A 23,978-nucleotide genomic window follows, 5' to 3' on the forward strand; every position below is an offset into this window, starting at 1 on the left:
ATACCGCCCTTCCCTTCTGGCCTTCCAGCCTCTTTCTCCCTGCCCTCCCTTCCATCTACTATCTCAGGGCTCAGCATACTTTTCCTTGAAAAGGCCAGACCATTAAAAAATTAGATTTTCTGGGTCATGTGGTCTCTGTCACAGTTACCAAACTCTGCATTGGAACATGAGAGCTGCCACAGACAATATGTAGACAATTACGTAACACATAAGGGGACTGACCCATGTATGATACGTTAACGAATGAGCTGTGGTTCCAACAAAGCTTTATTTACACGCACAGGTGACACCATGACCGTATTTTGCTGACCGGAGCATTATTCTATAAGCTGACAAGTAGATAAAAAGGAGAGGAAAGGGAAGGAGGAGATAGAAGAATGAAAGAACTGAGAGGGAGAAAGATAGATGTTTTCCTGAAGCCAACAGTAACCTTGGAGACTGTCTCATGCAAAGCCCACCTCTTACATATTGGTTAACTGCAACTCAGATAAGCTGAATGATTCATCTAAATTTAAACCATCAGTCAGTGGTAAAGACAAAAAAGGCCATTGAGAGAATATCATTCCATTGATGAGAAGTACTGATTTTCTGATCAGTATTCCCTTGTACTCTCGACTTGGGCTAAGAAAGCTAGAGTGAGCATGAAGCCAGGAAAGCACCACAAAGCCACACAGAGGGAGATGGGACTGGCTGCCAGGACCCCCAGTGAGAGGCCAACCAATAACCAGTAGCTCATAGTGGATGTCAACCTGCACCACAACCAAACACGCCTGGACGGTGCATGTCACAGACCTGGTAGGAGACCAACCCTGCTCCTCTTCACCAGGAACCACCACCAGAGCTCTGGAAAGCTCACCAACCTCAGCATCTAAGCACTAAATACCGTACCTGGACATAGAGCAAGTTCAGCTGCACAGGATCTCTGGAGTCCACATTCTGATCAGAGTAAAAAAACTTCCGTCTAAGCAGCAACGTTTCATTTTCATCTACTCCTTGTTCTCTGAATGTTCGGCTGTGATCCAGCCAATTTACTGCAATGCAAGACGACATATGAAAGAACTCTGCCTATTTTTCCTCTTGGTTCAAGGGGATTAACCAAAATAGCAGTGTGATACAGATGCGGATTTCTAGAATGCTGATATTCAGTTGTAGTTACATTTTCCATTAGATCTGAGCTTTTTCACTTTGCAAAGTAATTGTACATGTATCATATGACACACGAAAAAGCCAATGAGAAAGTCTGCAGCCATTTCTAAGTTAGGAAAGCCCCACAACAAATTTATACTATTCCCCTTCCCTCTAGAGGAAAAAAAGAAAAGAAATAAGGAAATGAGCACTTTCTGCCAAGACAACCAAGGTGGCATTTTCTTTTAAGTTAAAAGTGATCAGGTGAAACAATTTGTAAACTCTGAGCATCATGAGTTACTACTACCTCTTACTTTAAGTAGAAAAGAGGAGGAAAACGAAAGTATTTGGGGGATGGGAGGACCAAACACTAAGGGGTAGGGGTGGCAGAACCCTGCCCAAGGCCCAGCTTCCCTCTCATTCAGAAAACACTCACACAGGGAAGGATCATTCCTCTACATTTCCCACAGCTCTCACTCCTATATTCCTCCCTGGGCTGAACATACACGTTTTGAGCACGTATGTATTACTTTAGCACAGGGAATGTGTTGGCTTGACTTCATTTCCCACAGTACCTGGGAGAGTATGGTGCACAGTAAAAAAAATCCTCAGGATTTGCCTACTAAGGTCTCACTGGGAAAGAAGTATGCAAATGGAAATCAAATAAGGCGGAAGAAAAAAAGAGAGAGATGGAGAAAGGGTCAGCGCAAACAAAAGCCCCACTGAAGATCAATAAACATAATGACAAGGATGACATCAAGCAGCATCAGGAGCAGGGACAGTGAAAGACAGAGGCTGGGAAGGTCTGAACTGTGCATGAAATAAGACCCTCCCCTGGTGGGGGGTGTTGTATGTGTGTGGGGGTATTGTCAGGCAGCCAGGTGCACAAAGCACAGGATTGGGGGACACATAGGGTATCCATACTGGCTTTTCTGTATATTATTAACTCTGTGGCTGTAGCAAAGGACTTTCCTATGGTAGAATTATATTACTGTTTTGTAACCCCTAAGGAAATAATGGATCCAGGCAATGGTCATGGTGGCTGTTAACATCAGAAAAAAGGAGACAACCGAATTCAACTTCCTAACCGAAGTACACAACACCATAAAGGCATCTTTACTTTTGAAAACACACACAAATCTGATTAAGCCCACAGCTCTCAGGCATTAGAAGGGACAGATGAACATGTTAGAGGACAGTGCAGATATGCAATCCACAAAATCCAGGATGGGAAAATGGTTCAAAAAGTAACAATCTGGTTTCTTCTCCTAAAATTAAAAGGAAAAAAGAAACAAGATGGCAGGAAAGCCTAGGGACTCAGAGTCAACAACCTATCATCCAGCCTTATTTGGACCTCTGTTCAAAAAAAAAAACCATTACTGTAGTTCCTGTTCCTGTCATGGCACAGTGGAAACAAATCCGACTAAGAACCATGAGGTTGCGGGTTCATTCCCTGGCCTCGCTCAGTGGGTTAAGGATCCAGCGTTGCTGTGAGCTATGGTATAGGTCACATATGCAGCTTAGATCCTGTGTTGCTGTGGCTGTGTAGGCCGGCAGTTGTAGCTCTGATTCGACCCCTAGCCTGAGAACCTCCAAATGCAGTGGGTACGGCCCTAAAAGGACAAAAGACAAAAAAAAATTACGAACTTTTTAGAAGGCAATGGAGAAAATGTGAACACGATGTGTGTATCCAATAATAAGAGATTACTGTTTAGATGTGAAAGGGTATTATCATCACTTTTTTTTCCCTTCAGAGTTTTTATCTTTTCGGGACCCAGTTCAAAGCATTTATAGATGAAATAAAGGAAAAAACACCCCTGTGCTGGGTCATCCAGATGAAGGGAGAGGAGCGAGCCCGGGCAGGACCACGTGTCTCCTCGGGCACTCACAGTCATCATCCGTGTGAAGCTTGGCCTTCAACTTCTCCATCTTCCTCTCGTCTCGTAACAGCGTCCTGTCTTTTTTTAGCGTACCCGTCCCTTCCTCTTTTTTTTCTTCAATTGTTTCTTGGATTAAAGAGTATTCTTCATAGTTTGTAATTCCTAAAAATCATCAATTAAGTTATTACAATCAGTGACTACACTGCTATCAACGCCTTTCATCCTGGGGCCTTAACACTGCTAGGAGTTTCTGGGGGCAAATGACAGAAAGAAGCCTTGCCAGGGTGAGGGTCAGGGTCCCCCAGGGAGCAGACATAAGGCCACAAATGAGGATCTTCAGATAGTTAAGGCACATTTAAAACGTCATGTTGGCAGTTCCTGTCATGGCTCAGCAGAAACGAATCTGACTATCATCCATGAGGATGCAGGTTTGATCCCTGGCCTCGCTCTGTGGGTTAAGGATCCGGCATTGCCGTGAGCTGTGGTGTAGGTTGCAGATGCAGCTCAGATCCCACGTTGCTGTGGCTGTGGCATAGGCTGGTGGCTGCAGCTCCGATTGGGCCCCTCGCCTGGGAACCTCCTTATGCCGTGGGCATGGTCCTAAAAAAAAAAAAAAAAGACAAAATGTCATGTTGAAGTCTCCTGGCAAATTTTGAGTAATAAGAGCAAAGTAGAGATGGCACAAGACAACGTCAAGCAAGCAGCGTTTGAAGGACCTGGGCTTCCTATGCATGAAGAGAAAACTAAGAAAGGCAAAGCCACTTTTTTCAAATATGCAGGGGGCTTCACGTAGAAAGGAGATAGATCTGATCCCTGAGGAGCATAACAGAAGTGAGGAGAACAAAAGATGTCTAATAAGTGTACCAGTGGTCCTCCTGGTCTTCAGGAGATACTGGATGTCAGTGATGTTTACACACAATCATAGCCGTGGGTGAGAGACAGAATTACATGATTTTAAAAAACCCTGCTTCCAATTTGAAAATTCCTTTTGTTTTTGAAAGGGAAATAAAAGCTCTCATGTGTGACTCAGTGAGAAGTGATCACAACAGCAATTAGTGGGTTTACAAATCAAGAGCGTGAACACACTCTCCTGAGACTGGGCCAAGTCTGTGTGTTACGATCCATTTGAAACCGCCTAAACACACGAAGGGGGTGGAAAAGGAGGAGGCCTGTTATTGAAAACAAAAGCCAGAAGCTAGGCATGTGCACACTCACCTATCCTGCTGCAAATAGTGACCAGGAGCTCCCCAACTGTCTTGGAGTCATCTACCATCACTGTTTTCACGGACCCATCCAGCATCCGAATCTTCTGAGGTCTCTGTTTCTTTTTATATTCCAAAATATCCTAGTGCAAAATCAGACAAACATCTCACATTGTGTGGGGAACTAGATAATCTCAGACACATCTCTTTAAAAAAATGACTCTTCCCCGGCCCCCTCTGATGGCCCCCTTCTAAGTTTTCATTGAGATGTTTGCCCCTGATGTAGAATCTCCAGTGCTAAATTGCTTTCATCAAGATTTCTTTAAAGTCTGATAGTCAAATTGCACCCATAAAAGGTACTACTTATGGCTTTTAGTTCCTGAAAACCAACCCCTGTAAAGTGACAGTAGTATATGTCGTTCCAAAAGGCTGAGAATGAGAACTAGCAGAGGAAAATTCCTACTTGTCTTTTAAAAATGATCTCATACACAGTTATAGTTACACACACACACACACACATATACACATACCTAGAATGAGGACATGAATAAAACTGCCATAGTTCTTCACAGTAGTGGTATTATCACAGCAAAAGGGGTTTACACAATAATGGCAAGACCCAACTGGGCTAACAAGTTTGAGACTTATTTCTAAATAGAGGCTTCCCTTTTATTACACTTCCTAAAATTTGAACTATGGAAAGAAAATTAATTGGTACTTCATGTTTTACTCTTACCAGTATCTCTACTTCATATACCAAAACCCAGTATATCTCAGAAGTTAAGCTCAACAGAGTATTTAACACTGTTTTAAAAAAACTGAAGTACAGTTGATGTATAATCCCATGCTACTTTCAGGTATACAGCAGAAGTGACCCAGTCATACATTTTTTTCAGGTTATTTTCCATTATAGGTTATTACATAGACTATAGCTCCTTGTTAACATTGTTTTACCCATTATTTCTTCAAAAAATAACACAACTATTTTTTGTTGTTACTACTACTGATAGTTATTAAATACACACCTAACATGAGCTTTTTTATAAGTAAAACACTGGTTAATGTTTACTCTGACTAACTTTAGGACTATATTTTCATTCTCTCTCTATCCTTACTTTCTATCACCAGTCACCGGGGTACTTCCTACCTACATACAGGAAGATGCTCTATTTCCTAACTACCAAGTCCAACGGTGGCACGGAGAAACAGCTTAAAATCATAACCTCACACTGCCTTCATGACTCCGTGGAGCCAGAAGAATTTGGACTGCTGATATTTCCTATCACGCACCTGGACAGCCCTGACAAAGTATGTCACATCAAAACTATTAAGATGCTCTTGAATCAAAATAGACTGTTGAGTCTCTCCTTGTCTTTGATGCATAATCATGCTGGCATCTATGGAAAGCTCAGGACAAAGTAATGGAAAAAAAAGAAAAAAAATCAACAGCATACCCCATTTCGCAACATGTAGTAATCCAGTGTTCTGCCCGCTTCCAGCCAAATGCCTTTCCTGGGGTCTTCATCCGAGAGGAACAGCCCATAGTCAGAAGCTGGGAGACAGAGAGGAAGAAAAGGAAAAGACAAAGTGAGGATGAAGCCATCAGTGACCTCCGGGCCCTGTGCCTGCCGACTTGGCGAGGAGGGTCTCCTTCACCAGGTGGGTATCCATCTCGACAGCACGAGCAGCCACTGGGACCAAAGCAGATGAGCTGCAAAACCAACACCCTCATACAAACCTCATGTTCCTTAAAGGATGGAGGTGGGGGGGTAGGTGTGTGTAGAATTTAGGGAGACACAAAAAAGCAGTGCACAATTCCTTCTAATGGAATTGGGCTTTGTTTCATATCACGTGCTTTAAAAGCCAGGCTGAAAACCCATGACTGTTAGGGAGAAACTACAGGAGCAATGGCATAAGCCCAAGGCCTCTTAGGGACAGAGGGGCCAGTGGAGACCTGACACCTAGAATAATCCCTCCATCACCCCATGCGGATTACAAAATAAAAGGATGAGTTCCCTGGGAGACAATGTCTCTGCTCCCCATACCACCAAATTATGAGTAAAGCTGGAGACTTCAAGCCTGTGATCGTCACGGAAATCCCTCCATCTGACCCAGGGTAAGAGGGTAGAGGCAGGAAGAAAGCAGCATCCTTTCCTGCCTCAAAAATCCCCTCTTCCTAAACATGATTCAAGGAAACCTCAGAGACCCAGATGAGGGCCAGAGCTCCTGGTGTGTCTTCCAACAATAACTTGAAGACCTGGGAAGGTTTATCTCCACTGGAGCTACACGGCAACCCTATCCAAACAAAGCTTTCAAAATCTGGGAGAAAAACACTAACAGAAAAGTAAAAACACCACATATAATTGGACAACCAGATCTTGGAGTAAGGTTGGGGATGTGGGCAAACTTTATTTTGATTTTTGGAAAATCTAGAAATAACAGGGTTTTGAATAATACAAACATTGCTTTTGGACCAAAAGATTAGCAGTTTTGTGAGTAACCGATCTTTGCAAGAAGACCCATGCCTAGCAATAATTATCTTTGAATGTTTGATTTTTATGCTTCCAATTTATAAAGGAGGTTTTATTCCATTTTCACACTAAAAGCTTATTAATTTAGATGTAATTTCAGTTTCTTGGGTGTCAGCCAAATACTAAATAAAGGCTGGACATGAAGAGAGAAGATAAAGGGAAATGGACAATAAAATTGTATGAAAGAATTTTGTTTAAACTCAGATCAATGGTGGTCAACAGCTGAACAAAACATTAAACAAAACATGTATCACATTTTTTTACTTTATTTTTTAAATTTTTTATTTTTTTATTTCCCCAATACATTATTTTTTTCCTACTGTACAGCATGGTGACCCAGTTACACATACATGTACACATCCTATTTTCTCACATTATCATGCTCCATCATAAGTGACTAGACATAGTTCCCACTGCTACATAGCAGGATCTCATTGCTAATCCATTTCAAAGGCAATAGTTTGCATCTATTAACCCCAAGCTCCCCAACCATCTCACTCCCTCCCCCTCCCCCTTGACAACCACAGGTCTGTTCTCCAAGTCCATGATTTTCTTTTCTGTGGAAAGGTTCATTTGTGCCATATATTAGATTCCAGATATAAGTGATATCATATGGTATTTGTCTTTCTCTTTCTGACTCACTTCACTCAGAATGAGAGTCTCTAGTTCTATCCATGTATCACATTTTTTTGTTTTTGTTTTTTCTTTTTAGGGCCACACCTATGGCATATGGAAGTTCCCAGCCTAGGAGTGGAATCAGAGCTGCAGCTATTGGCCTATACAAGGGCCACAGCAATGCCAGATACAAGCAGCATCTGTGACCACATCACGGCTTGTAGCAATGCCGGATCCTTAACCCACTGAGTGAGACCAGGGATGGAACCTGCAACCTCATGGATACTAGTTGGGTTCTTATGTCACTAGACCACAATGGGAACTCCTGTATCACATTTTTTTTTTAAGGTTTAGAATAAAGATTAGACTCCCTTGCAAAGTATGTGAAATATAAGGTTTTCCCTGGGTCCTGATGGCAGTTCCAATCTCCAGGCTGCTGGCAGTAGAAAGTTTTCATGCATATGCAACAGGGTTCATGATATTCAAAATGGTATTTATCAGAGCAGCTTTATCTTTGCTATCGGGCTTTAAAGCAAAAAGTGACTTGTAACCTGCAGAGCATGATGCTGACCTATGGAAGGGTCATGATGATGATGACGATGACCATGACAATGGCTCAGTGGTAGTTGTGGGCACTGTGATTACAAGCCTCATAATAAGCCTCACACAGGAGGCAAGAAATGTCCAGGAGAAGATGAAACATTTGAAATATACATACCAATGGGTCTGTGTACCACTCAGAGACTCCGTTTCCCTAGCTTCTAAGGGAAAAACATATGAATGCATTTCAAGCAGCCAGCCAATAGCCAAGGGCCTACCTTGACCAGTTTGTGCCTCGGGGACCCGTTCCCGAATGACTCGACATGCATCGTACACGGCTGTAGATGGTTCAAACTGCATGGTCTTCACCACATTGCAGTGGCGCACACAGATCTTTAAGGACAGGGCCACCATCTTCCCAGACGACTTGAAGACTCTCACTTAGAACGTCTGGAAAACACAAAGGGACAGACCCTGATATTCAAAGGTCTTAGAGAAAAATGTCAGACTCAGCATGAGCTTTAAAAATCAAAGAGAATCCAACAGCAATTAAAGACAAGGCTTTGGATAAAAACAAGAAAAGCAGCTTTGGAAAAGTTCAGAATAGGACAGCAGCACAGTTTCAGTTACCATTATCACAGGGTGGCAGGAGGGAACCACTCAAGTTCACCAAGGCTCCTTCCTCAAGGCTGCCCTGTACCTGGGGTTTCCTCAAGGGCAAGTGGAATTTCCCAGGTGAGTGTCCTCCAGGTGACAGGCTGGAGGCCCTGGGTGCCCACTGCTGCTTCCTGACGATGCCTGTCAACATCCTCAGTTGTGGAGTGCCCCCTCCCCCGCCTCCAGCGGCTCCTGGGACAGGGAAGAAGTACCTCTGCCTTCTGAGTGCATCTCACAGTAAAACCCCACCATATTTTTACCAGAAGACGGCTTGTAGGCCAGCCCCTCAACAGAAGACTGCCAATTTCACTGCACTTTGGCTACCCTGCCTCCATTCACCCAGAGTCAAAGAGTTACCACGGCATCTGTCCTGCATAATTCAGGGAAGAACTGAATCTTGGGGGGACATCAATGCCAGGCCAAGGCACAGCCATCACTAATGAGGCCAGAGCAGCTGATTTTCAACACCCGGTGTGCCAGACAGTCTCACACTCTTTAGAAGTCCTAAAGAAAAGAAAACCCCAGTTTAACGGCTCTTTCGTTCAGACAAATTCCTGGGAGTTTTGCTTCTTAGCCAGTTCAATGGCTTTAAAAATAGACAGGGGTTTCGGCCAGGTTTCAATTATTTCATAAAGGCTTTCTTTATAAATTTTAAGTCCAACTATCTAATACATTTCTTCTGGGTTGGTGGCTTATGGTTTATTTCAACTATGTGCTGTATTCCTTACCAGAAAGTGACCCCCGCCACCACCACTACCAGGCTGCTCTCTATCAATGGATGTCTTGGGCATAATAGGAAGATAGTATAAGAAAAAGAATGCATGACTGAGTCACTATGCTGCATACAGAAAGTGACACAACACTGTAAGTCAACTATACTTTAATTAAAAAAAGGGAAGTCCTCTTCCCTGCACTTGAGGAGCCAACACACCCTTGCCTAGCTCACTATCATCCTGGCAGCCAAAATAAGGCACTTCATAGTTAGTAGCTATTAGAATCCTAGAGCTGCATAGAGAACATAAATCCACAGGAACTTTAAGCTCACACTCCTCTCTTGTCTTTTATTAGAGAATCTACAGGTAGTAAACCTGGACCACAGCTCTCCCTGGGAATCCAAGTGCTAAGAAGCAATGAAGCAGCCACAGGCAGAGAGGACAAAAGGTGACCAGGGCCTCATTCTCAACAAGCTTCACTGACTGCTGGCTTCCTGATATCAAGTGACTACTGTCACTTAGCTACAGATGCCCTGGTACCCATGGGCAGGATGTGCACATGCTCTCATGAAGCACCCGTTGAGGCTGTCCAACTGTAAGGTCATTCTGACGTCTGCTTACATTCTGCATGAATTTTGTCTGTGAAAACATGGAAATATTTCTTATTTGAGGAATGTCAAGATAGATTTCTCGACAAACAACAGCACTATTCAATGATGATCTGTGCTAAACAAAATTTATTTACTACAGCCTGGGCAGTGGCTCAATTGCTGATATGGCAGAGTTGTTCAAAATATCTGATGGTTTTCCACGTGTAATATCGAGGACTTGTAAAGCCACATATGGAGGCACCCCTCAGAGATGTTGTCCACCACAGGGAAATGGATAGATACTGAAATGGAGTGAACCACAGACATTTTTTTGGTTTTCCTGCACACATAAAAGTTATGTTTACAGTATACTGTGGTCTATTAAAGTGTGTAATACCAGTACATCGCAAAAACCTCTCAAATACATATATTTTCTTCATTGAAATATATATATATTCCATTTACTTGATCACTTAGAGGCAACTAAAGGGTTGTGTCTCAGAGAATAGAGACACCCAAGGAGACGGAAAGAGATGATGGAACGGTGGGTCAGTGGAGTCAGAACACAAAATTATCCAAGTTCCCCATCTCATGTAAGGGTGTGGTTCATGGCTCCCCAAAACATGAGAAGAGTAACACCTTAGATCACTGATCACCACAACAAAACCAATAATGAAATACTGAGAGAACGACCAAAATGGGACACAGACATGAAGGGAGCAAATGCTGTTGGAAAAATGGTAACACGGATAGACTTGTTTGACTCATGGTTGTCACAAAACTTCAATTTGTAAAACAAACAAACCAAAACAAACAACAAGAAAAAATGCAGTATCTGCAAAGGGCAATAAAGCGAAACACAATAAAACAAGGTCTGCCTGTAAAAGGCTCTACCCAACCATTTTTATAGGCCTATTTAACCAACCAACTCTCCAATTTGAAGAAGTCAAATGTAAATGGTACAGTGTCACTTCTGTGTGGAATCTAAAAAAAATAATACAAATGAATACATAAACAGAACAGAATTAGATTCACGGATACAGAAAACAAACTTGTGATCGATGACCAAAGGGGAGAAAGAGGGGTAGAGGATTAACGGATATAAACTACCGTGTGCAAAATAAATAAGCAACAATGAAAGACTGCACAGCATGGGGAATTATAGCCGTTATCTTGTAATAACCTATAAAGCCCATAATGGAGTATTATCTGCAAAAATACTCAATCACTATGCCATACACATGAAACTAACACAATATTATACATCGACTATACTTCATAAAAAATAAATTCTAGGAGTTCCCGTCGTGGCGCAGTGGTTAACGAATCCGACTAGGAACCATGAGGTTGCGGGTTCGGTCCCTGCCCTTGTTCGGTGAGTTAACGATGTGGCGTTGCCATGAGCTGCGGTGTAGGTTGCAGACACAGCTCAGATCCCGTGTTGCTGTGGTGTAGGCTGGTGGCTACAGCTCCGATTCGACTCCTAGCCTGGGAACCTCCATATGCCGTGGGAGCGGCCCAAGAAATAGCAAAAAGACAAATAAATAAATAAATAAGTTCTAGAGATAGACTGACAAATTTGCTCTGCTGTCAATTGCTCCATGGCTTTTTTCCATGGGGCTGGTGGCAACTGTGGGGTTTCCCAAACCAATGAGATCCATGAGCATAACGGCCACAGCCAACGGGAAAGGCCATGGAACACAACGATGCCTTTTACCCAAAGCACCAGAGAATGTGGGGTGATTAATATCTTCCATTCTCTGGGAACAGAAAAGTAGTTCAGCCTAAGCATCCCTGTGTAAATCCCTTCCAAGGCTAACAGCTGGGCTTTCTTTCTTTTTTTTTTTTTAATTTTTTAAACTTTTTATTTTATTTTTTATAATAATTTGTATTTTTTACATTATTGCTGATTTACAGTGTTACGTCAATTTGGGGGCTTCCTGAAAAGCGAAAGAATGCTTGGTCCCATAGCTGTGCAGAGAAAGACTCAATTTCGGGGAAAGACAGAGCCACCACATGGGGCTGAGAGCAGAAGTAAACAGCAGGACAGTCCACACTGGAGCTCAGGATGAAGAAGACACAGGGGAGGGAGGAGAAAAGCCCCCAGGGAGGAACAGAGAGACTGCAGGACAGAGCCTGCGGGTGCGGCATCAAGGAATGAAGCCTAGAAAGGTGGGAGGCAGGCGAGAAGAGAAGCACCAACAGCATGACAGTGAAGGAACGTGTCTATCCAAAACAACCAGAAAAACAAGAAGCCAATGACTGAGGGTGGGGGGCAGGGTAGCTGCTGGAGGCATTGGTTTGGGGTGAAAAGCCACTAATGAATTTCTTCGGGATGATTCATTGAGAGGTGGGGCAGAGTCAGTGCAAAACTGGAAATACAATGGTGGGGGCAAGCGGGGGAGGGGGGGTGTCGTCATCCTCAAATCCCTGGGGCTAGAAAGATCATCTAGGGAGTGAGCAAGAGAGAGGAGACCTGAGGTCTAAATCCTGGAACAATGGTCTAGAATCAGGATGAGGAGGAACCTGCAAGTGGGCCTAGTGGCAGGGGAGGGAGGGGCATGGAGAGAGGCTGGGGCCAAGGGAAGTGCATCCAGCAGGAGGAGGCACTGCCTGTGCTAAATGCTAATCAAGGTGCAGGAAGATGGGCACCTAGATGGCAGCTTGGAGCTCTGTGGCAAAGGATTAGAGATGAACGGAGGGTGAGGCCAGAGCAGTGGGTTCATGAGGCAGATGAGGAGAAGGGCTGGCATGGCAGGTCCAGGGGCCTGCTGGAGGGGGCAAAGGAACAGGAGGTGGTTCTGATGATGCTTTGAAGGCTCGTTATCCAGAGGGTATTTACCATGCGGTTGCCGCAAACTCTGCATCGACGTAGCATCTACCCAGGTGTGGTTTCCCCCTTATTTTGGCACCAGGCACAGTCCCAGGTGCCTTACCATACCTGCTGCTGCCCAGGTGTGTGCAAGAAGAGAGTAGAGGAGTGGGCAAGCTTTGGTTCAAGCAAAGGCTGCTGGACTAGAAAGTTGTGGTCCAGGTTCAGTCCTAGCCTGTCCACACCTTAGAGGCTCTCTCTCTGCTCCTCAGAGAGCAGGAAGCAACCAATTCCCTTGGAAGGAGCCCTCCAGCAGACACACGATGCTTGGCCAACTCCTCCCCTTGTCTCCTCTGGGCATCTCAAAAGAGAGGCCACTACCCTCACTTGAGGGAAGACGTTCAACACAACAAAGGATGCCAGAGATTCATTATAAAGTTCGTGTTCAAGTTTTTTACTATTTCAAAACAACCACTGCAAAAAGCAACAATAGCACTACAAGGGAACACGTTACACAAAAAGACAAGAAAAAGCAAATCGGCCGCTCTCAAAGAGCTCTGCACTGTGGTCAAAAACTACAAGGCTCCCATCACTTATTCTTGGTTCTCTGTTTTATTATGACACAGTGTTCCCAAACATGAAGCATAAAGCAAGACTGACAATTTCCTGCATGGGAATGTCTCTTTAAAAATGCAAATTATGTACATAAAAATGCATTATAAACGACAAAATTATAAGTCAAGTTACTTCTATTACTATCACGCAAAAGGACTGCCCACATAGGAAAACCTCAGTGAGGTCTGAGACCAAAGTGGGTGGCGGATTCTTTATCATCCCACAGCCACAAGCTGTTTCTAACAACTGCTCTTAAAAGTGAGTCTGCAGAACAGACATTTGTTGGAATCAAGGTCCTGACTTACAGCAAAAAGAAAGTAGGATTAAAGCACAAAGCAACCTAGAGATGTCGGTGAAAGATGGGCATGTATTCAACAGCGGTGTTGATGTCTCACCGCAGATCTGCTCAAGCACTAAGAAAATCATGGAATTCTGACAACTTGTCATGATCAAACTTGACGTTCCCTCTTCACTGTGATGTTCTCAGGTCAACACAGCACTGAACCTGACTACAACCGGCCACTCAGGTCCCCGTGTCTGTGCCCTCACCCCTCCTGCTAATTCCTTCCCCTCCAGGCTGGGTGCCTAGGGGAGCTGACCAGCCTTTCTCTCTTCCAGTTTGGCTGAACGTGTGTACCGTTTCTTGCAGGGCTGTTATTCTCCAATCCTCCTCTATTTTATGATCCTATTCTTGGTCTTCCCTCTGCCCTAGTTTGGATGTATGCTATCTGATTAGACCTTAAGTCTGTGTTCATTTTTGGCTAAAAGACAGGGTATAAATGCATAAAACGTCCATTACTTTCCTTTTTATAATCTCTTCTCACTGTGACCATTCTGGCCCTGATTGTATGTGTAAAGGTCGCCTGGACCAAGGCAAGAACCCTCTGTGCCCTTCACTGTGGAAGATGAGCCCATGGAACCAGTGGTGAAACCCAGACATTCTCTCCATTTCAAGTAAACACTTTTCAGTCCCAGGGAACTGTAAACAGCCCAGTGTGATGGCAGTGGCGCAAGCTGCCCAGGCTCACCCAGTCCTCTCTGGAACAAACAAGCCCAATTCAGCCAAGACCTCCTCCTCTCCACAAGAAACACCCACCATTGGCCAGGCTGAGCAACCACCCCTTGGCTCTCTGCCCTGGTAAGTAAGGGCCACGAAATGCTCCCACCCCACCCCTGCCTGACCAGCTGCCGCCCTGAGCTGGTCACTTAAGTGCCATCTGCCTCAGTCTCCTCCCCTCTACAATAGGGGATGAGAAAAAAATCTACCTCTAAGACTGCCAGAGAACCAAAGAAGTTCATATGTGTCCAAGGCACAGAGAAAGAGCTGGGTCAAGATTTGTTGTTATCATTTATTAGTCATGGTGGCTGGAGAAACACTGGAAGACATCTAGCATATTCAGCCACCACCTGAGCTGCAAAATTCATCTGATTGTTTTTTTTGGCATCTATCATATACTTGATACTATCACAGGCATTAGGGAGCAAAGTCAGACAAGATTCATGCCTAGTTAGAGCTCACCTTCTAGTAACCCCATTCACTATACAGTTCCTGTTTTCATCCTTATTCAAACCATACAACATGATTTTTCTAGAGGCAGAACTATCTTGGGATGAACTGTGAAGGTGAATATTTTTGTGGATCAGCAAACTCCTAGAACTTAGGCTGTTTCTCTTGGATGTTAGTTAAATTCCCTCTATCCAAGAGCCCAAGGTGGGGGGGAGGAGGGAATCCCCACTCTGCGGCAGAGCCGGCATCACAATAGGCCCTTGCCTTAGGGCTTGCCAAGAAGCCACCTGCCCAGGAGCCACATACTTGAGGTGCCACTGGCTCTGCACACTCTGCTGCTATACGTCAGAGGCATGGTGTTCAGCTGGCAGGACAACAGGACCAGGCCACCACACCTCAGTGGAGAATAAAAGCTACCCACCACTCCTGTCCTCCCCCTCCAGCCCCTAACTCCATTCTCACCCATTGGAAGACTGGACCCAATGACAATGGCTGTCCTGACTCCTTCTCTAGGTCTGTTTCTCTCCCAGCAGGCAAAATACAGCTCTGTTTGGTAACAGCATGCATCACATAACTGCATGTCAGCATAAAGTGTGGGCCTATCTAAAAGCTATCATTCATCTGTGTGTATATCTCACTCCCCTGTGAACAATTCTGCTCTCTAATAAAAACCCTGGAAAGAGCCTCCTCTTCTCTCTACCCCTGACCTGCTCCTGTGTAAGGCAGGAAGCAGGAAAGCTCATCTGACAAGTAAGAGCCCTTCATGACTGGGTCACATCTATGCAAAGATGCCCTGAACTGGCAAGAGCCAGAGTCTCGCCCTCTGTCTCAGTCTCCTGGGCGTGTGTGCTCAGGTACCCTGGGGCTCTCCTTGCCCATTCAGACACCATACAGAGCCCACCAGGCACACACAGGTGATGGTCACCATCTGGGAAGTTACACCATGTCCACCAGTCACTGAGAGGCAGGTGTCTTTAAGGAGGGGCCAGGAGGAGAGAAGGCAGGCTTCCCATTTTGGTCTCATCTCCAGTCCAGCTTTATCAGGGCATCACAGGCCTTCCTCAGTCATCTCACCTCCCCGCTGGTGAGACGCCAGAAGTGAGAGTCTGACTGGAGAGACTCTCCTCGTCTCCCACATCAACAGTTTGTAAGAGCTCCAGCTAAAAAGCCTGGAGAAAACAGTAAGCAAACACAGCTGAAGAGGTTTTCCTATGTGTCCAACAGCCCCCTTGGAAAAACACCAAGATGATCACACCAACTCCCCATCCCCACTTCTGTAACCAGGGTGAGGAGACCAGAAAACCCAAGAGAGCACTCGCCTAAGAGTGTCTCTCTAGTGCTCTTTCAGGGAGGCAGAGGGAGCCAGGACTGTTGTTTGACTTGGAATACTTCCACTAAAAATAATTGTCATTAAAAGGTCAGGTGGTTGGGAGCGCAGGAGAAATGATTAACCCCCCATGCAGGTGTGAACTTTGCAGGCAGGGCCAGCAACGAAAATTCTAGATAAGCACCCAGGGCTGCTTTGCAAACCTCATAAATGCCCCCAACCTGCAGGGCTCCCACTGTGTATACTTGTCTGTCTCAGTATACCAGCAATAAGATATATATATATATATATACATACACCACACGCAGTGTCAGAAATACATCTGCCGTGAGAGGTCATCTCCCCCACTGTCCTCTGAGAGCAAGGACTGCATCGTTATGGCCAACTTTGAATATCAAGGCCACGGCACAGTGCCCACCACACAGTAGATGCTTAATAAATGCTTATGGAATTACTATGTACACCACAGAAAGACGTAAACAGATTTTTTTTTTTTTACTAAATTAGTCACTAGGAATTATTTACACATCCTGAATCAAGGATGAACAGAGGGCAAACATCCAGCAGACCCAACTATTCCCACTCAACCACAGCTATTTCCACTGACCACAGATGCTTAACCTCATGGCTCACAAGATGTAGATCTCCATTTTGGCAATTGAGAAACTCAAAAAAGAATCAAATCCACACCAGTCAGGAATAATGGGAAGCCCCCCAAGGGCAGGAACCACTGTATTGCTCACCATCAAGTACCTGCCAAGAGAAGGGCTCAATTCATATTTATTTATCACATGGATGGAGGTGCAAGTTAGCACCTCTAACTCCACCAAGAGAACCAAAGAAGGAGTTTCTACTGTAGCTCAGCAGGTTACGAGCTTGACTAGTAGCCACGAGGATGCAGGCTTGATCCCTGGCCTCACTCTGTGGGTTAAGGATCTGGCACTACCATGAGCTGTGGTGAGGGTTGCAGATGCAGCTCGGATCCTATATTGCTGTGGCTGTGGTGTAGGCTGGCAGCTATAGCTCCGATCCTATCCTTGGAACTTCAATATGTCACAGGTGTGGCCCTGAAAAGCAAAAAAAAAAAAAAAAAAAAAAAAAAAGGAGGGAGAGAGAGAACCAAGGAATGCCTACAACAAAATATGGAATGATGGGGGGTGGAAATCTGAGTGTTTTACATGTTCAGATGAAGAAACTCTAATTTTGTGATCAACAGATCTTCTCAAGGTCACAGTGGTAGCAAGCCATAAGCAGACCTTCCATGCGGCCACAACGTACAGAGATGGCTATGCACATAGTATGATTAGAGCCCCACAGGATCCCTCCAACTTACCCTCCCATCCCCAGTTGGCTCCTGGCCCTGACTCCTGAAACTTCATCATTAAGTACATTGATAGTTGTAATGATTTGCTCTCAATTAAACTTTGTTATAAAAGCAGGTATCTGCATTTACCACTGTCTTAGAAAGTTAAGCTTCAGAGACTTTCAAGCAAATGAGTTGAAAGCTGCCCTTTATTAAAGATGATTCCCGATTACTAGGAAATTCCTAGGAGAGAGGGGGAGTTTAGTGCAGACCAATCCTGAGTAAGGTCCAGTTGAAAAGGGGGCATGAGCAGAGCAGCACAGGAGGACCTGCTAAAAGGAAGGGGAACAGACACCTAGGCATCCATCATAGGACAACTGGAGCTTAGAGCTGATTTTTAATGCACATAGCACTTTGAAATATATGGGTAATCAGGTCCAAACTGCTCAAGAGTCCATTCCCCCATTCACCGATATCCCCCTCCTCACCCCCCCACACACTGTACAGACTCTTCATTTTAACAGATGTATTTATAATCCCTGCAAAACATCTGTGTGGCATACATCTCTCTGAAATGCACCACCATGCTTCTCCATTCCTCCTGGTCACTCACCAGCATGGTGCTTTGCTTTCAGAAATTAGACTTTCCAACCACCCCAGCCAGCAGAATCCCTCTTCTCTCCTGGGCTTGGCTATTAAAGCACTTACCTGCAGCCTTCCCAGGCTGAAGCCCCACTGACCACAACCAGGAGATGCTCTGCCTTGTGTCCATGAGGCACAGAGAAGTTCCATGGTACTTTCACACATGTCTTTTCACTTGATGTGCTCAACCAGTGTCAAAGGAAAATAGGTGGGTTTTGTTTTTCATCCCCATTTCACAGCTAAAGACAGAGGATCTGGGAGGGTGGGTAAGCCACTTGCCATCAGACTACCAAGAAGGCAGTACTGGCTGTGCACAGTCCCACTGTTGGCGTGTGCTGGCCAAGGCAGCTGAATGAACCAGCCTTACATCTCAGTCCGCCTGCATTCAACCTTTCAGTCCAGCTACTGTCTTCCTCTGACAAGTAAGGGAGAAAGCTCTACATTTAACTGATTTTGAATTATTTTAGCCCTGAAGTCATTCAAATGATTTGAGGCTGTTTACAAAAATTGATAGGATAGAGAAATAAAGGTTAGGTCTTAAAAAAAAAAGAAAAAAAGGAAGGAAAAAAGAAAAAAAAAAGTGAAGGTCATGACCAGGAGGATGGTGAATTATGTACCACTCACTTTGCTAACTGGGAATAAACACATCCCATTATTTCTTCCAGCTCTTGGTGACAAACATATAAAATCCTAAGAAAGCAGATTCTTTAGGTTACTGCTGATGCTAATAAACACAAAATCTAACTAAATGCACATGCAGCCCCCAACCCCGGACAGGTACAGATAGACTAGCTTTTACTTGGAAGAAAAGAGAGAGCTTTGTTCTACAATGATATGGGAAAAAATATTTGGTGTGTTCCAAACTGAACCTGGGAGAATGTGTGAAAACAAACGCACGCAATGGCCTTCTTGCTGTGGCACAACGGGATTGGTGGCGTCTCTGGAGCGCTAGGATGTAGACTCAATCCCCAGCCCAGCACAGTGGGTTAAGGATCCAGCATAGGTGGCAGCAGCAGCTCGGATCTGATCCTTGGCCTGGGAACTCCATATGCTGCGGGGTGGCCAAAAAAAAGTAAGGAAAAACAAACAAGCAAGCAAAGAACCGCAACAAGTTCGTCCTTGGGTCACCTGCTTGTGGCTAATTTAATGCTAAAATAGCATATACCTGACTGAAGGTTATTTGCCGAGTGTGGACTTCAGCTATGAAGTGACAGTGCAGACCATCACTGGTTTCACTTAAGAAACTGAAGAAATCTGCCACTTACTAGCTCACCTCCATTTTCTTTCACTGAAGGGGTTTTCACTGCTGACCTCAGACCAATGAATTCGAGGATACAAACCCTTAGCATTATACATCACTCAAAAAGGTAACAGCGCATTGTTTTGGCAAGGATGGATTCTGACCCCCAAAAAAGAGAGTATTAAAAACATATTCCTGCTATGTCTCTAATCCATTAACCATAAATCAGAAGTGCATTTCTGATGAAGCCCAGACCCAGAAATCTGGCACTTACGTGGAGAATGGAAATAAACCGAAGAATGTGACTAAAATTTTCATTTCTGGAGATTCCAAGTTCATTGGCATATTATCAGAGTACTAATCCCAGTATTTACTCATGAGATTAGATTTTCCAAAGGATCCTCATTTTCTGTGGCTCGTCATTCCAAGATCACCCTTGTTTTATACCTAAAAATTGCAATGTTTCAGTTACACTTAATACAGTCTGTGGTATCCCAAATCTCAGACTTAAGACGTCATCAAGCCTGGCACTCCACAAGATACAGATACATCTTTGCTTGACTTTCCCCATTCTCCTGCATTTCCTACCTACATTTATTTTTTAAATTTACCAAACCAATACCAACAGCCAGGAACATGTAAGTGATTATGTGCCTGGCCCTGGCTCTAAGCCCTTTTCCTAAGTCACTGATTCTTCACCATAAATCCATGTTAAGGAGTTTAGGCAAAGGGAAGGCAACCAGGACACAGAAGTCACATGGCTGGACAGAGGCCACTGCACTGGGGGCTCTGTCTCCAACCATGTGCTGCTGAAAACAGAAAGAAATGTGGAAAAATGAAGGTAGTGCTTATGTTAGGAGAGTGGTAAAATGGCTGAGATAAGTACTATTTTTTATTAGAGATTGAACTTTTATCGGTTACACGATTACCCATCAGACACTGAACTATGCACTTGACTTAGTGAATCAATGAAAGCGGTCATTTACTCTGATTATCATCAGGCTTCAGAAGTTGTATCTCCTAAGCAACAGGCACATACAGGTGCAAGGGGAGGTTTAAACCCAGATATTCCTGGATCTGGACTTCCTGTCTGGCTCCACCTCACCCAAAGATAAGCACCACTGACATTCTGATACATGTCCTTTTATTATTTATGCACAATTTTATGCAGTTTGAGATGAGTCTCTATGTAATTCTGCATCGTGATGCTCCCCCCATTCTAATGACAAAGAAATCTTTTTTTTTTTTTTTTTTGCCATTTCTTGGGCCACTTCCTCGGCATATGGAGGTTCCCAGGCTAGGAGTCGAATTGGAGCTGTAGCCACCAGCCTACACCAGAGCCACAGTAATATGGGACCTGAGCCGCATCCGTAACCTACACCTCAGCTCACAGCAATGCCGGATCCTTAACCCACTGAGCAAGGCCAGGGATCGAACCCACAACCTCATGGTTCCTAGTCGGATTCATTAACCACTGAGCCACGAAGGGAACTCCAGAAATCATTTTCCACAGTATTGAAAACAGTTTAGAAACACTGTTTTAAATAGATGCATAAGATTGCAATGCAAGGCATCTCACTTTGTTCTATCTTTGTTTTTTGTGTACATCAGCTACTTGTAAGTTTTTACTATTATGAATAAGGCTTGTGATAGGATTTTTCTATTTGAAAACTCTTAATCTTTATTTCAGAAGTTATTTCTTAAGCTAGATTTATTTATGTTTAAAGGAATCATCAATATTTTTCAAGAGCAACCCAAATGTTCAAGCAAGAAGAAAAAAATGAAATCTGAATGTTCAGATATCAGCAGTTTAATTTTAATTAATGGGTTAACTCAATGAATATGCATTAACAACTGGGAAAGCCAATAATCAATCTAGATCTTACAGTTCAATATACCCCACAGAACAATCCTGCTAGCAAGAGTAAAGGACCACATCAAAAGACAAGTTGACAAAGGCATGAACAGGGGGAAACATCTGCCGTGGACAATAAACCAGATTTACAGGAAAGAGGCAGAAAAAGAGAGATGCTTAAAATAAATTTTAAAATACAGTAGAAATGACAGAAGAAAGGATTAGACTAGACTTTACTAAAGAAAATAGCATGGATATTCATGATAAATATCAATGTACTGCTTTCTATAAGCTCAGGTTTCTAGAACTGCGTAGTAGGTTGTACCAGAATTACAAGAAAGATATTAACTAAATTGAAGTGCTCTGATGGAGTACCATTTTTCCATATTTAATAAAATAAAGCCAAATCAAAAGTCTTGCCAATTTCATCAGTGAGTTATGGATCAGATTTATTTTTCCAAATGACAAAACCAAATCAAATTTAAGTCTGTGTACATAAATTTTACTTCATCAAGAACCAAGGGAAGAAAGAAACATGTCCCCAGGGCTATGACATGAAATAATGAACTCTTGACAGCACAGCTGAGTATACTACAGTATTGTTAAGTATTATGTTAAGATAGTGTTGCAGTTCCCATCGTGGCTCAGCAGAAACAAATCTCACGCAGGTTTGATCACTGACCTCGCTCAGTGGGTAAAGGATCTGGTGTAGCCGTGAGCTGTGATATAGGTCGAAGATGCTGTTCGGATCTGGCATTGCTGTGGCTGTGGCACAGACCAGCGGCTACAGCTCCAATTCAACCCCTAGACTGGGAACCTTCATATGCCATGGGTGCAGCCCTAAAAAGACAAAAAAAAGGACAGTGTTGTATTTACTACTATAAGACCTACACTACTTCTTGGAAAACAATTCTGAGAACAAGTACAAAACTTAAGCTAAAGCAGCAGCAGAAGAAACACAGGGACCAGTCAGGCAGAGGCAAACAAAGGATAAGTGATCTCTAAAGAAACAGCAGGACCAAAGAATTTCCTAACTTCCAAAGTGTGAGTGCTTCATCTACAAGAATTATGCAACAATGTTTTGTTAACTGTCAGTGTTGGCTTGTAAAATTGACACTCCTCTTGTCCTCCAACACAACACCTAACACACTCTTATGGATTGAATTGTGTCCTCACCACCACCCTAAAATCTGTATTTGAAGTCCTAATCCCAAGAATCTCAGCATGTGCCCTTATTTGGAGATAGGGTATTTATAGAGATAATTATGGTAAGTAAAATGAGGTCATTAGGGTAGACCATAATCCAAAATGACTGGTGTCCTTATAAAAAGGGGAAAATTGGAGGGGGGTTCCTTTTGTGGCTCAGCGGATTAAGAGCCCAACTAGCATCCATGAGGATATGGGTTCAACCCCAGGCCTCGCTCAGTGGGTTAAGGATCCAGTGTTGCTGCAAGCTGTGGTGTAGGTATCAGAAGCAGCTCGGACCTGACATTGCTGTGGTTGTGATGTAGCTGCAGCTCCAGTTTGACCCCTGGCCTGGGAACTCCCATATGCCGCAGGTGCACCCTGCTGGCCCCCCAAAAAAGGCAAAAGGGGAAACTTAAACACAGAGTCATGGATAAAAGGAAGATAATGTGAAGACACATAGAAGGATAGGCATCTACAAGGCAAGGAGAGCGGCCTGGAGCAAGCAGATCCTTCCTCCCCAGCCCTCCAAAGGACACCTTGATTTTGAATTTCTTGTCTCCAGAACTGTGAGTTAGTCAGCTTCTGTTAATTAAGCCACCCAATTTGGGGTTCTTTGTTATGGCAGCCATAGCAAACGAATATATGGTGCTATGGCTACTCACGGTTCAACTCAGATTTTAATTAGTACAATTTTCCTAAATAGAGAAAATTAGTACAACTTTGACACAACCTAAGAGCACAGCTTAATATATGCAGTAATACATGTCTTGTTTATGGAGATGTAGGCACAGACACAGCTACTGATGTATGCAAAGGCATATGTACATGGATATATTTCCTAAAGTCACAAAAGTGGCAGGTAAGTGATGGGAGGGTGGGACTCTAACCTGCATATAACTACTTCCAGGGGCCATGGCCTTACTACAACACCACCCAAAAAAACTCTACTGCAATGTGGAGAATGCTTCTCATAGTAGGATAAAGAGAATAATACGTAGAATTTAGGATTTTTACAGGAAAATGTGGTAAAGACTATGTAGAGTTTTACTGGAGTGGTAAAATTGTATTTTTTGAGTTTGATTTATTTTGCCTTTAATTATAGCATACTTTTTTTTTTCCAGAAATTTAAATAAATTCAACTGCAACACAAGACCATTTTCAATGATTCTAATCTTCCTTGTACAATCATCCCCTCCATTGTACAAAGAGACAGGAAGCTCCCCAGGCCTTTTTATTCCAGGCAACTTTTGATTCCATTCAATAGTCCATCCCTCAACTGAGTTATTTTCACAAGCTTCTGTGGAATCTACCCCTCACGTTCGAAACAACTACCTCAAGTTGTAGAAATACCATCTAGGGTGCAAATAATTCATCAACACAGGTACACTCAAGACTCAGATTCCAGGGCTATGTTGAAAGCAGCAGAGGGGGCCGGTAACTGGTCTGTCAGTAACCATTTACCAGTCACTTATAATGTAAGATACTGTGCTGAGTGCTGGGAGAGGGGTGGAGGGATGAAGAAAATGGCTGAAGCTGCATTCAGTGGGCTTAAAGTAGGCTTAAATGCTCACATGCCCACTCCCAGAGGGAGGACTCCCCTGAGAGAGATAACCAGAGAGTTCTAAGAAAATCAACA

At 43.7% G+C, this 23,978-nt stretch overlaps 1 protein-coding gene across 5 annotated transcripts in view; it reads right to left on the reverse strand.

The window, feature by feature from the left end:
* TLN2 (talin 2) overlaps positions 1-23,978 on the reverse strand; it is a 469,337-nt gene that overhangs the window by 192,984 nt on the left and 252,375 nt on the right. For all 5 annotated transcript variants that reach the window (XR_007133078.1, XM_047766192.1, XM_047766194.1 and 2 more), the window contains 5 exons: positions 8,172-8,343; positions 5,662-5,759; positions 4,221-4,350; positions 3,015-3,167; positions 889-1,031 (listed from right to left, as the gene is read on the reverse strand). Coding sequence is in view for 4 of the 5 variants with exons in the window: in XM_047766192.1 (XP_047622148.1) it covers positions 889-1,031; positions 3,015-3,167; positions 4,221-4,350; positions 5,662-5,759; positions 8,172-8,307 (660 nt within the window). In the remaining variant the exon portion in view is untranslated. The remainder of the gene's footprint in view (positions 1-888; positions 1,032-3,014; positions 3,168-4,220; positions 4,351-5,661; positions 5,760-8,171; positions 8,344-23,978) is intronic.

The sequence above is a fragment of the Phacochoerus africanus genome, chromosome 2 (genome assembly GCF_016906955.1).
Source record: "Phacochoerus africanus isolate WHEZ1 chromosome 2, ROS_Pafr_v1, whole genome shotgun sequence".
NCBI lineage: Eukaryota > Metazoa > Chordata > Mammalia > Artiodactyla > Suidae > Phacochoerus > Phacochoerus africanus.